Raw genomic sequence first — 14,419 nt, 5'->3', positions numbered from 1 at the left:
TCCTTAAAACCTCAGAGATATAAGAGAAAATTATCTGGACTATTACTAAAATAAAGTCTGCCTACGTGCATAAGATAATCAGTAATTTTCTATTAAAGAGGCCCAGAGTGGTCTGCTTAGAAAACCATTAAGAAAAGAAAGCCTAGAAGAGAAGGAAGAAGCACAAAAGATTCCCCAGGGTAAGGACAAGAATGAAATGGAAGTTTGTGCCGGGAGAACGTGGTTTAAACGTACAGGAAATAACCCTGAAACAGACAAATTGCAGTGCAGATTCATTAGCCCAGAACTAGTTTTTGCTCTAATGTTGCATCCTCCTCCCCTCAGCTCTCCTTCTCTGCCACCAAGCGAGTGGATTTCTGAAGAACTGGGGTTTTACAGACTCTGTAGAGAGGGAATAAAAAGGAGAGGGGACAGTGATGACTCTCCTTAAGGCTGCTCTCCTCCAGGACTGAGGGGGTAAAGTCTCCGTGCCATTGCATCTACTACCTGCTCGCGTCTTCAATGAATACAATCGCAACTTTCTTCCGGAGACCCAGGGAAAGCGGGTGTGCAGGGAAACGCAACGCTCTGGGCTTTGGCGCACTTTCCTCTGGAGCTACCAAGACCCTCAACTATAGCACCTTCCCGTGATCAAAACACAACCACCTGGACTACTAATCAGAGCCGAAAGAAAGGAGAAAGCCGAAAGGCGGGTGGCCCCGAGTCCGCGCCAGTCGACCCAGGCAACCTCGTGAAGAATGAAAAGAATCAAACGGAACCAGGTATTGGGCCGTGGCGAAAGACTGGCTTTGGCGGACGCTGGTGTCGCCCGGCTCCACGTTATATGGAAATGCCGTGTTGACTGCCTCGTTGGGTGTCCTTACACATCTACCCGCGAGCTGCGAGCCCCGGGCGCTCACTAGTTAAGGGGGCGGCCGTCCCGGACGGTGCCGGCTCGGAGAGCTGGCCGCTTTCACTTGTCCATAACTTCCACCCTGAGGTCTCAGTGTCCCCTCGCCTACGGTCCGGACCCCGTGCCATCCTGATATCACTTGACCGTGTCCGCGCCGCAGCTCCCGGTGGAAGCTGCAGGGACTGGGCAGATTTCCAGACGAGAGGGGCCGCCGGGAGGCGGGAGCCGGGCTCCGCGGCACAGGTCAGAGAAGCCGAGCCAGGCTCGTTTGTGGGCCTGTCCATCGCCGCCGGGGTGCAGCGCAGGGACATCTGATCTGCGGGGTGATTGATAAGCGCGGGCGGGGGTCCGCCAGCCCGCCCTCCACCTCGCCTGCCTCCTCCCCCTCCCGCCTCCTCCCCGCCTCCCTCCCGGTTCCCTCCCTCCTTCCTGCCGGTAGCGCTGCCCGGCGGCGAGCCGCTCCAGTGGGGATCTGCCTGCCCTTGGGGGCGCCGCCCGCGCTCGCCGCGAAGCCTTTGCTCCCGGGCCGCGCCGGGCTGAGGCCGCGCCGCCTCCCGCGCCTCCCCGGCTCGCGGATGCCGGGGGCGCCTCCGGGGGAAGCTCCGGGCGGCGCGTTCGCCGGGTAAGTTCTGAGCACTCGGGGATGCCGCGGCGACGCGGCCGGCCAGCCGGCTCCTCCGGCGGAGGGAACGGGCGGGGAAAGACGGCGCGATCCGCCGGGGACCGCGCGAGGGTGGCCGGCCGCCCCCGCTCCGGCTGCCCGGCCCCGGGACCGTCCGTCCGCGCGGGCGGGCGTGGTCCGGCTCCGGGTGTCGCGCGGGCACCGCTCGGGCGGAGGACGCGGCGACCCGGGTCCAGGAAGGGGGCGGCGGGGCGCGAGCGGCCGTCGCGGCGATGGAGGCGCGTGAGCAGGAGGGGTCTGCGCGAGCGGTCGGGCCCGGGTCCTGGCCTCGCGGGACTCGCCGGATTCCTGGGTTCCCAGAAGAGCTCTCGGGAAAGGCTGGGCCGGGGGAGGCGGAGCGGGGGCTGAAGGCTGCTGGCGGGCGGGCGGTGGAAGCCCCCTCCCCGGGTCGGCCGGGCTCCGTGAACCCCCTGGCGGGCGGGGCGGAGGGGAGCTGCGCGCCCGCCCGCACTTGCGGCAGGCGGCCCCGGAGACCCGAGCCCCGCTTCACTTGGGAAGATGCGAAGGAGACCGAGGCGGCGGAGTCCCAGTTTCTCCATTCGTCGCCCACGCGGGGACTGGGAGCGTTTGCCCGATTTTAGCGTCCGCCTCTGCCTCCCGCGTGCTCCGCGTTCACTTGGCCCCTTTCCACCGCCCCGGGAGCCGCTGTCCCCGGCGGGGAGCCGCGGCGGCGCTTCCCGACTCGCGGGGCCGAAGGAAACTTCCTTAAAGTGCTTTCCGGCGTGGAGGCCGATTTTTTTCCCCATCACTGTGTTTGGGGAAGCGGCTGCAGCAGCCCGGGGACCGCCGGGAGACGCGGCAGTGGTGGGAGGGTCCACCGACCCGCGTCTGAGGGGACCGCTGCCGCCCCCGCGGGGTCCCCAGTGCCGCTCCCCCAGGCAGCCTACCGCGCCGTCTCCCTCGCCCTGTGGTGTCGAGGATTTCAACCGCCTCCGTCATCCATTGACGAACCCCCGCCCTAATTCCTAGTAGATGCTGTCCTAAAACAGTATTGACAGAGTCATCCGTGTCCTGCAGGAAATTACGATCTTTGAAAACTAAAACTCATATTTTGTATTTCACTTAAAAAATTTTTGTTTTTAAGAACACATTTCAGTAAAACACCACCACCACCACCAATTCACGGTAAGCAGGAGTGAGTTTTTGGAGAACTGCTGGCCTGGGACTCAGAATCCCTGGGTTCTGTTTCTAATTTTATAGATTCTTGAACTTAAGCAAGTCAGCACTTCCCCTGGTTGAGGAAATGTCCTCATCTAGAAAATGAATCTGATTGCAAAGGTATTGTCCAGCTCTCATGTTGGCTTCTACTTCAGTGAAATATTAACCTAATTAATAAATGGTTGTTATATGAATGACTGAATAAACCATCTCTCTCTAGGAACTCTGTATATATAACATTTGGAAATATGTAGAAAGAAATGCCCCTCCACACTGGAAGGCAGTTTAATCGTGCTGGCACTGCACCATTCCACTGGCATCTAATGATGTAGTTGCCAGGGTGGGTGGGAGGCTAAGTCCTACCCCTTTGGGGCAGTTCCTCTACTGTTGCCCTTTAGCAGAGAAAAGGGAAATTCGAAGGCCCAGAAGGAAACGGTGTTGCCCAAGGTAAAGCCAGAATTACTGGATGGGGATGGGCTCTTCCCCAAAGGAAAAGGAGGGGAAAGAAGGCGGCCTACGACCAATTGTGGAGGAGACTGGCCAAAGCCACAGGTTGCTTGAGAGCTGTTTATAAACTAGCCAGCCCTTCTTGGGGAGGGAAGAACTTGTTTGGGTGGGACAATTCTAGGACCTCAGCTTCACAGGAAAGGAGGAGGGGAGAGGCAGGGGGCTTGCTGTTCTCTGCAGGTTTATCACCTCTGCCAGTGCCTCTCTGCCACCCTTGGCCCACCCATGGGACCCTGTGTGGACTGTGGCAGGCAGGGCCCAGGAGGCAGGGAAGAATCAGCTGAAGTGTCTGGCTGGACTGGCACGTCCTCGCTTGGTCAACTCTTCCCATTCTCTTCCATTCATTACTTTTGCTGCCTCATCCCCCCCATTCCCGCCAGAGGCAGCCCCTGGCCCTTCTGGGCCATGGGCAGACATTCCCATTTTGTAAATGGACTCCAACTGGGCAACTTAAAAGTCCAGGGGACCTTAAGATAATTAGGGGAAAATGAGATACTGAAGGCAAAAAGCCAACACCTGGCCAATAATATTCATGAGGAAAGGCTATCTGAATGCAGTTGATTATCAGACCTGGAAGGGGTGGAATAGTCCACCCCCTTGTGCCAGTGGGGACAGGAAGATCCAGAAACAAAGAGACACACCTGGCAACAAAACTGGACCGGAGGCCAGGTTTCCTGAGTCTCAGGCCAGGACTCGGGTCATCCCTCTTCTTTCTCAGAAGCCAGTCTTCCTGCATCGGTGGCTTCTGTTCCCCTGGGTCCCCGGCCCCTGCAGCCTGGAGGGCTCTGTACCCTTGTGAACTGCACTCCCCGCTAAGGCGCAGCCTGGCAGTGCCTGACACCCACCTCTCTTCTCCTTCCTTCAGGCTAAGAGTACACGTTTAAACCTCATTATCTGGCTAAGTATAAACCTCAGGGGGAGAAGGGTTTTGTTGTTGTTTAGCTCAGTCTATAGGCTAACGTTGGGCTGGCTGTCAGAATCCAGGCAAATATCTGGCCAGTCACCACCCAGAAAGCAATTCTCTGCGCACTGAAACAAAGCTCTAAATGCAAAGCATAGAAGCCCCGGGAGAACTCCTCGTCCTCCCACACAGGCACACTGGTGCACACAGAGCCCGCTCTCCGCACCAAAAGCATCTCAGCTAGGAGGCTGGCAGGCCGGCTCAGTCCTGTAGCGAAGAGGCGCGCGAGCGCGCGCGCGCACACACACACGGAAAATTTCACACACACACACGGAAGATCTGACATACACAGCAAAGAGGCACACACACACGGAAGATTTCGCACACACGGAAGATGGAACCCCTGCTCCGGAATCTGGAGTGAGACACCAACATCCTCCCCACCAGTCCCAGTGGAAGGGCCAGGAGGGAGGGGCAGGTGGGAGAAACCACTCGGAAGGGCCTGAGGCGTCCTGGCGGTGCCAACCCCATAGCGGGGCCGCTCCTGGAGAACCCCCTTTCCAGGAGCTCCGCCAGCCACCCGCCGCCCGCCGGGCTGGAGGTGGAGGAGTTCAGCAGCAACTGACGCAGCCGGGATTCGAGCTTGGCGAAGCCACTCGCGGGGAAGGGAAGCGTCTGCCCCTCCCTCCCCCGCCGCGCGCCCTCGCTCCCCGGCCTGCCCCCTCCCCCGTGACGTCACCCCAGCCCTGTCCCGGGGAACCCGCAAAGCCTCTCAAATTCAAACTGCCAGGCGCACTGCTGCCACTGCCGCGGGACTGGAAGTGCGCGCCCGAGCTCGGCCGTCGCTGTCGCCAGCCGACCGGGCCGGCAGGCTTCGCCAGCTCCGCGCGCAGTCGCACCCCCCGGGATCCCCGGGGGACTCAGCTGCCCGCCGCTCCGAGAGTCCTCGGTCTCTCCCGCCGCCTGCCGGATTCCGAATTCGTGCGCACACCCCTCCCCCCCCCCCCAGCAAAATTTAAATCAACCGGCAGAAAGCAGAGCATCCCTCCGGAAGCAGCGGCGTCCCCTTTTACCTTGCTCTCCCTCTCTTTCTGAAGATGCTAAACTACCGGCGGACTGCAGAGGAGAGGGGTCCCGTCTTCTCCTGATGCGTGAGTAACCGACCCCCCCTCCAGCACCCCACGCAGTCTTTGCTCGTCCACCCTCTCCCCTCCCCCTGCCTCCAGTCCCCTGATTTTCCCACCCCCTTTTTGCGCAGTTAAAAAAACAAAACAACAAAAAAAAAAGAGTAAAGCAATTTCTGCTGTGAGCCCAGGACGGGCAAGCCGCCCGAGATCGCTTCAAGATATCCCCCAGGGGCGGAGGAGGAGGCGATGGGCTGGATTTAGTAGGACAACTCGGTTACTAATGACTCCGCGGCTGGCTGCGACCCGCCGGGAAATCAGGTGCAAGCATGTGGGTGCCGGGACGCGTGGGTGGGAGGGCCGGGGGTGGGGTGGGGAGGGGAGGAGAGCAGAAACCGCTGGGGAAAAAACGCAGTGATATCATTCTGCCACGCTGCCCACTCCCCGCCGTCTTCCTCCCTCCCACGCCGCCCCCTCGCTTTGCCATTTTAATCGGGCCTCCGTGTTTCTTTCTCCCCCGCCTCCCGCTCTCTCTCGCCCCCCGCCCAAGGTTTGCCTGTAGGTACCTGAGCTGACCCCGACGGCGCCTAAAGATGCTGAGCGGCGTCTGGTTCCTCAGCGTGTTAACCGTGGCCGGGATCTTAGAGACAGAGAGTCGCAAAACTGCCAAAGACATTTGCAAGATCCGCTGCCTGTGCGAAGAGAAGGAGAACGTCCTGAATATTAACTGCGAAAACAAAGGATTTACAACGGTCAGCCTGCTCCAGCCCCCCCAGTACCGAATCTATCAGCTCTTCCTCAATGGCAATCTCCTGACCAGACTGTACCCCAACGAGTTTGTCAACTACTCCAACGCGGTGACTCTCCACCTGGGCAACAACGGGCTGCAGGAGATCCGCACCGGGGCGTTCAGCGGGCTGAAGACCCTGAAGAGGCTGCACCTCAACAACAACAAGCTCGAGGTGCTGAGGGAGGACACCTTCCTGGGCCTAGAGAGCCTGGAGTACCTGCAGGCCGACTACAATTACATCAGCGCCATCGAGGCGGGGGCCTTCAGCAAGCTGAACAAGCTCAAAGTGCTCATCCTGAACGACAACCTCCTGCTGTCGCTGCCCAGCAATGTGTTCCGCTTTGTCCTGCTGACCCACCTAGACCTGCGCGGGAACCGGCTGAAACTGATGCCTTTTGCAGGAGTCCTCGAGCACATTGGGGGCATCATGGAGATCCAGCTGGAGGAGAACCCCTGGAACTGCACATGCGACTTACTTCCGCTCAAGGCTTGGCTGGACACCATCACCGTTTTCGTGGGGGAGATTGTCTGTGAAACCCCCTTCCGCTTGCACGGCAAAGATGTCACCCAGCTGACCAGGCAAGACCTCTGCCCCAGAAAAAGTACCGGCGACTCGGCTCAGAGGGGCAGCCACGCCGACACACACATCCCGAGGCTGTCACCTACCCTGAATCCTGCTCTCAACCCGACCCGGGCTCCAAAAGCCAGCCGGCCACCCAAAATGAGAAACCGTCCCACCCCCCGGGTCACAGTGTCGAAGGACAGGCAGAGCTTTGGCCCCATCATGGTGTACCAGACCAAGTCCCCGGTGCCCCTCACCTGCCCCAGCAGCTGCGTCTGCACCTCTCAGAGCTCCGACAATGGGCTGAACGTCAACTGCCAAGAACGGAAGTTCACCAACATCTCCGACCTGCAGCCCAAACCCACCAGTCCAAAGAAACTCTACCTGACAGGGAACTATCTTCAAACGGTCTATAAGAACGACCTCTTAGAATACAGTTCTTTGGATCTGCTGCATCTAGGCAACAATAGGATTGCAGTCATTCAGGAAGGTGCCTTCACAAACCTGACCAGTTTACGCAGACTTTATCTAAACGGCAATTACCTTGAAGTGCTGTTTCCAGCTATGTTTGATGGGCTGCAGAGCTTGCAGTATCTCTATTTAGAGTATAATGTCATTAAGGAAATTAAGCCGCTGACCTTTGATGCTTTGATTAACCTACAGCTGCTGTTTCTGAATAACAACCTGCTGCGGTCCCTGCCTGATAACATATTTGGGGGCACGGCCCTCACCAGGCTGAATCTGAGAAACAACCATTTTTCTCACCTGCCAGTGAAAGGAGTTCTAGATCAGCTTCCCGCTTTTATCCAGATTGATCTCCAAGAGAATCCCTGGGACTGCACCTGTGACATTATGGGACTGAAGGACTGGACAGAGCATGCCAATTCCCCTGTCATCATCAACGAGGTGACCTGTGAATCTCCCGCGAAACACGCCGGGGAGATCCTGAAGTTTCTGGGGAGGGAGGCGATCTGTCCAGACGGTCCGAACTTGTCAGATGGAACCGTTTTGTCAATGAATCACAACACAGACACACCTCGCTCACTCAGTGTGTCTCCCAGTTCTTACCCTGAACTGCACACGGAAGTTCCACTTTCCGTCCTAATTTTAGGATTGCTGGTTGTCTTTATCTTATCTGTCTGTTTTGGCGCTGGCTTATTTGTCTTTGTCCTGAAACGCCGGAAGGGGGTGCCCAGTGTTCCTAGGAGTGCCAACAACTTAGATGTAAGTTCCTTCCAGTTACAGTACGGCTCTTACAACACCGAGACCCAGGATAAAGCAGACGGCCACGTCTATAACTACATCCCTCCACCTGTGGGCCAGATGTGCCAAAACCCCATCTACATGCAAAAGGAAGGAGACCCGGTGGCCTATTACCGAAATCTCCAAGAATTCAGTTACAGCAACCTGGAGGAGAAGAAAGAAGAGCCAGCCACGCTTGCTTACACTATCAGTGCCACGGAGCTGCTGGAAAAGCAGGCCCCGAGAGAGCCCGAGCTGCTGTATCAGAATATCGCTGAGCGGGTCAAGGAGCTGCCCAGTGCGGGACTCGTCCACTATAACTTTTGTACCTTACCTAAAAGGCAGTTCACCCCTTCCTATGAATCTCGACGCCAAAACCAAGACAGAATCAATAAAACCGTTTTATATGGAACTCCCAGGAAATGCTTTGTGGGGCAGTCCAAAGCAGACCACCCTTTACTGCAAGCTAAGCCGCAATCAGAACCAGACTACCTCGAAGTTCTGGAAAAACAAACTGCAATCAGTCAGCTGTGAAGGGAAATCATTGACAACCCTCTGGCATCAAAGGATGCTGCTCCAAACTCTTGGAAGCTGGGCATTTGCTTTAGTGTGTGTCTGTTCTCCCTTTCTCAGCCTCAGTGGGGGACTTTGAAGATGTTTGGGGGATGGGGTGAAGCAATGATACTGCTTTTTCAAGTTTTCCTTTAAATTATTTCTCTCTTGCTCTCCTCTCTCTCCCACCTCCCCCCCCCTCCTCTTCTTTCCTTAGGAATCAATGAACATGAATGTTTCTACAATGCAATTTTTCATATACTTTGTTTATGGCTGTGTTTCCTTTTTCTTCTTTTATTTTTCCAGTGTGGGAATGGGAAGAGGAGATTATAGTGAATGAAGAAACAGTAAGCAAACTTTTCAAATGAAAATGGATATTTAGTGTATTTTGTAGAAGATCTCCAAAGATCTTTTGAGACTATAAATTCTTTTGTAAATAATGATATATGGTATTTCGGACTTCAGTTACCAAGCATAGCCACTGGGCATCACTTCTTCATGTTAAAGTGCCTTTGCACTTTAAGTACATTACTTAAATGTTGCTTTTAGCTTTGATAAATTGAACATATTTTAATGTGTTGTATTTTTTGAAATTAAAAACACTGTAAAATAGATTGAAATGTCAGCTATATTAAGTCAACGTACAGTTTGCTTGAGTTATAGAAACCAGCTTGTCATCAAATGATTCTAGTTCTAGGACTTTATAGATTTAACTGAAAATGTTTCCTTTCCTTTGGGTTTGTTCTAAATGATTTTATTTAAGTCAACTAAGGGGATTTAACAGTGGACTAGAGGTAATAAACCACCTCAGTTGGGATTAGTAATTCATTAATAAAATATATTTAACCCAATATCAGAGTGAATTGAACAATTAATGCCCTTCCGTAAATCATTATTTTACACTAACATGGTCAGTGTTTTAGATTATTTTCCTAATTAAAGAGTACATTACACAACTTGTAATATATTTTTCCTGCATTAAATTAGATATTTTTATATTTAAATGAAAGTCTGTATTTCTAACTTTTTAATTGAAATTAATATTTTTTCTGCCTATTGAAACATTTTCTATATACACACACCAGTAGAGGCCGCCACACACCTCATTTAATAAAGACATACAGCCATTAAATACCTTGAAGGAAGACTTCAAAGGTGAGATTTAAATGTCCCAAGTAAGTTCTCTGCAAATTCAAGGCAAAAGAGACAAATGTATATGTTACTTGCTATTTCTTTTAGGATTAAAGGTTAGACTCAGAATCCATCTCAATTTTCCCATTTTCAGAGAAAGCAGCGTTTACCTCTTGAGTTTATGGAAGCGTTAACAGGGAGCTATCAAATGATGTACCCTGTGCGTCTCCAACGCAATTAATAAATGCCTAAATGGAGAAAATAGGCATCTTTTCTTCCCCTGCCGCCTTCAGGCGAGTATTGCTTGAATTTTTCCTTGGCTTGAGCAAGCTTTTTGTTTTGGTGTTAGAATTAAAATGATTTGAACTAACCAAGTCTACATAACATTTATGAAGCCTTATTAGCCTGTACATAATTTTTAGATGCAAATATTATTGTGTGATTTAAACAAACAGCCCTTCTTTACAACAAAAAATAGTTTTGTTTTGTCTATTGTAAATCCTTATGCAACTGGGGTGGTGATCTGCATATAAAGTAGTCGAGCTTTTCAGTTCCTTATTAAAGCAATTGATGGCATCTGAAAGAAGCACACTGTTTCCTTTTCATAAATAGGTTACTGCACATAATAATCCTTTATTATCATGTGGAGATTGAAGTGGATCCTGATGACTTACTTTTAAAGCTTTAAAATGACTAACAGTTTATTGTCTGCCACTATAAACAATTGATATGATAGGCTTTCAATTAGAAATTACTTAAATCCAAATTATTTGGATTAATAACTACTGGTGCAAAATCATTTTTTTAACAATAGAAGGTAGTTGTGTATATATAAATGTAAAGGACATTCAGGAAAATAAATGCCTTTAATACCCTAAAATCTCCGAACATCTACAGTGACAAGCTTACATGTTCATTCTTTGGAGATCATAATTCTTATTTAAATCCATTAGATTGAAGTTTAAAATGGTGGGCTGAAATGATCTACAGGAAGGTTAATGTCCAGAGATTTTACATTTCATAGAAGAGGAGCAAGAGTGATCTGCCAGTTGAACTTGGATATAGCTTCCGGAAACCATCTCCTCTTATATACATAAGAATTACAAGGAGTCTGTCGTGTCTGCTCTCATTTGGTGCAGTGATAAACATAGAACACTGAGGTAGGTATTTGAGGGAATTATTATGAAGGCACATTAACATCCATCTTCTATTAAGAGAGTTTTTTGGTTTAAACTCTATGCCTAGAACCACTGCTGTGGTGATTCCACTTCAATGTTCGTATTCTCCTGAAAATAAAGTCATTTCTGTAAAATACTAGTCTCCATAGAAAAACTAATTCATTCATTTTAAGCAGAGATAGCTTACTATTCATTTAGTTACATGATTTTAAAGCGGCCTCCTGGAAGAACTCAGATTCATAAACTCTTTTGCTTAATAACTATGGTTTAATTTTAAATTCTCATGCTTCTTAGATGTGTACTTTATTTTGTGTTAGGTTTTAAGATGAAATCGTTTGAATGTGGTCCAGACTATTTCATTTAAAGGCATAAAACACCATATACTGTGAAGCTTTATTTTTTAAAGCAATCACAAACACTTTATGTTTTTTTAACTTATTAGCATCCCCACTGATTGTATTGTTTTGCTTTATCCACTCAAGTGCTTTAAAACATATTTTATTTTAGGATTTTTATGTTTATCTCCTACAGCTGGATTTTGCTATTTCACTTTTATTTCACATGCAGCTTGTAATGGGTATGAGCACAAGCACAGCGAAATGGTTCCAGCCAGCAGAATGCGATCTCCCCTGGCCCTGCCTGAAACAGATCTGTATATCTGGCAAATGGTAATTCCCTCTGATTCTAGCTCTTAATTAGTTGCTTCTGCTGTTTCTGTATATACCTGTGTCTAAGGTTGTATCAAAACACTCAAAAGCACCACTTCTCAGTCTGGACACAATTGCCAAAAGTCTAATTTGGTTCTGGACTTTGGTCAGCCTGTGTGCCTTGTTAACTTCCCTCCAGCAGTTGGTGAGTAAGGAAATGACCCTTCAGTTTCCTCTGCTTTATCCTCTGGCCTCTAAGGTGATTTAATTTGTCTAAATATTTTCATTTCATCAAGGGCTCAATATTCTATGGATTTTACAAAAAGTGTCTAATGAAAAAGAGGGACATTCTGTGATTTCTCAGACTCTAGAAATTCATTATGGCTGTACACATTCCAGAAAGCTAGACTGAAGGAATCCTTCTACACAATTCTAATCCATTTCTTCATTCATTCACTAAGTAATTGAGTGCTTGCTTCCTAGGGGCCAGGCTCTGTGCTGTGTGCTAAGGGGGTGCAGAGATTCAGTAGTCAGGATCTCTGCCCACCCCCTCACCCCCACACCCTGCAGAGAGCTTAGTACTAAAAAAGGAGAACTTTATCTGAATGACCATCACCTGAAAAAACAGTGGGGACAGCAGTGAAATGCAGGAAGTTGAGTTTTTGAAGATAATTCTGTACAGTGAAGTATAACACTGATACATCATGGGCTAGCTACTGTGTAACCACCACTAACATCTTTTGAGAGTTACACAGCTAAACAGGGAGAACACCCACAAAAGTAAAAACAAGTTTCTGCAGAATAGGGCCCAATATTATGGCCTGAAAATAGCTATATACTTCTGCTATCTAAAGATGTACATTGTAAAGATGAATCCCCAAATTGTAAAAACAAAAAATCACAAACATAATTTTGGAATATCCATGTTTTAGAGGCAGTATTGACTTTCTATTTCAGTGGCTTAAAATATAAATTTTGGCTTAAGTGTCTTTTACAAAGACAATAAGACACCTAAATCCTGAGAGAAAAGTAAGTACTGTATATAGGTGTACTTTGCTTCCCACAATGGTTGTGCAAAAAGTCACATATAAATTGAAGTTTTGTAAGTTAAATTGTATTTTAAAAGCATCAGGAGAGCTGCCATTTAGAGGAAACTTGTGAATTAATCCTTTTATAAATCAGAAAACCATTTTATAACACAAATAATCTGTCTAATTTATCTTCTTTGTATGTTTGGAGTTTCAAGATCAACTTTGCTTAACACACAGCCCACCTGCATAATAAGAGTGTGTTTTGCCAGTGCTGCTTGTGCTACCAGTTACTTGGTTGCTAAGGGCTTATACTTGAAAATCCACTGCAGTTTTGTGTGACTGGAGCTATGAAGCAATTTTCTGAGGGTGCAGTAGCATTCCTGAACAGTCCGAGTAGCCAACCCATTTCAACTCCATTGACCACAGGACTCTTCTGCTCTGCAGCATCTTCTCTGTGAGACGTGGCCATGATTCATTAGATGGTAGAGTGACTACTGTATTCACATCCTATAAAAGTGCTTAGAGTCACAGGTTTTATAATAAATATATGTGATCATGTAAACATATTAAACTGCATGTGTGTTGGAATTTTTTAGCAGTATTTTAGCTTGAAAGTACTTGTACAAATACTGTTAGATTTAGTTGCAAATAATTGTTCTCAAGTTACTGGAATAAATGGAAAATGAAATGCACTCTTGTGTAAATAGACTTCTGTGCCAAATAGTGACATCGTTTCAAAAAAATGAGTGCCATATTTTGGGCTGTTAATAGGGAAAGTGAAATATTGAAAATGTGATCAAATGACACTGTGCTTTATTGGATAAACTTTATATAAAATTCTTTTATGCTATAGTTAGCTTTCAGTTAATAAATATTGACTAAAAATGAACATTTGAATTAGTTAGAAAAATTCTTTAAACTCTTGAGAAGAGTTGATGACAAAGTATTCTCTTTGCCTTGGTCTATACTGTTCAAATATTTACAAATTAAGGTCTTCTTTGTATGATTAGAATTTACATATTAAGGGTAAATGTCCTTTTAAAAACATACTAATACTTTTCCATGAATGCCCATTGGTATCAGCCTTAAAAAATTAAAATTAGAAAGAACAATAAAACAATTCAAATAGAGATCTCTCTAGGAATTGAAAGTCTGATTTCACACTGCCCTCACCACACACACCAACCCACACAACAGCCAACTGTTTTTCATTACAAAATTCTGTCTAATACCATAGGTGATTTAATACTTTTATATCTGTAAAATGAGAAAGATTGGCATGCAAATCCAAGAAATAGAAATTATGAATTCATTAAAGAAGATGTTATAACTGTATTCCCAAAGATGAGTCAAAACGAGAGAGAGAGATGCATTTGTTACTGTAATCATGGCAATACTATAGCAAAGTGACTTATTTGGTATTTGCATTGGTTGGATATCAGGATATATCTGCCAAGTAATGTTCCATCCACAAATGTATAACAAAGGATTTGAGATTTGTGTGATGAACAAGATGATTTGCAATTATCCCCTCTTTGGATTATTAATTTACTGTCTTCACCATATATTCAGATTATTCATATGGCCTTCACAAGTCTGTGAAAACAATCAGAATAGTCTCATTCTGGAGTGTTTTAATGAAGAATGAGAGTTGGTGCTTAGTACGAGATTATCTCATCCTTTACAAGTGAAAGCCGCTCAGTCATGTCCAACTCTTTGCAACCCCGTGGACTATATAGTCCATGGAATTCTCCAGGCCAGAATACTGGAGTGGGTAGCCTTTCCCTTCTCCAAGTGATCTTCCCAACCCAGGGATCGAATGCAGCTTTCCCACATTGCAGGCGGATTTTTTACCAGCTGAGCCACAAGAAAAATGAGTTGAAATGGAATGGGAATGAAAGGGATATACAGCCCCCCATTCTGAACACATGTCATATCAGACAGCAAATCATATGTGCCTGTTGATCCTGGGAAAAGACCATCAAAATAGATGTCATTACTGAATGGGGTCTGGAAATGCAC

At 48.3% G+C, this 14,419-nt stretch overlaps 1 protein-coding gene across 7 annotated transcripts; it reads left to right on the top strand.

The window, feature by feature from the left end:
• The first annotated feature begins 320 nt into the window (after window positions 1-320).
• On the top strand, window positions 321-13,089 carry SLITRK2 (SLIT and NTRK like family member 2). Of its 7 annotated transcripts, XR_011486025.1 has the most exons (6): window positions 1,142-1,514; window positions 5,238-5,291; window positions 5,399-5,585; window positions 5,815-8,757; window positions 9,496-9,565; window positions 9,696-13,089. XR_011486025.1 is itself a non-coding variant. In XM_070462667.1 (4 exons), the coding sequence occupies exon 4, from the start codon at window positions 5,858-5,860 to the stop codon at window positions 8,390-8,392; it is 2,535 nt and encodes an 844-aa protein (XP_070318768.1). In that variant the 5' UTR covers window positions 321-1,135; window positions 5,238-5,291; window positions 5,399-5,585; window positions 5,815-5,857; the 3' UTR covers window positions 8,393-9,406. The 7 variants fall into 7 exon arrangements, 6 of the variants coding, with proteins under 6 accessions (XP_070318768.1, XP_070318770.1, XP_070318767.1 ...); XM_070462667.1 differs by lacking the exons at window positions 1,142-1,514; window positions 9,496-9,565; window positions 9,696-13,089 and adding an exon at window positions 321-1,135 and having other exon boundaries at window positions 5,815-9,406; XM_070462669.1 differs by lacking the exons at window positions 9,496-9,565; window positions 9,696-13,089 and having other exon boundaries at window positions 5,827-9,406.
• Window positions 13,090-14,419: the final 1,330 nt, after the last annotated feature.

The sequence above is a fragment of the Odocoileus virginianus genome, unplaced genomic scaffold (assembly GCF_023699985.2).
Source record: "Odocoileus virginianus isolate 20LAN1187 ecotype Illinois unplaced genomic scaffold, Ovbor_1.2 Unplaced_Scaffold_7, whole genome shotgun sequence".
NCBI lineage: Eukaryota > Metazoa > Chordata > Mammalia > Artiodactyla > Cervidae > Odocoileus > Odocoileus virginianus.
The sequence above is the reverse complement of the archived record's forward strand: the minus strand, read 5'-3'. Positions and strand labels throughout refer to the sequence as shown.

What these genes read in the sequence shown, in the direction of transcription:
- SLITRK2 (XM_070462667.1), top strand. Translation starts at nt 5,858, where the DNA reads ATGCTGAGCGGCGTCTGGTTCCTCAGCGTGTTAACCGTGGCCGGGATC.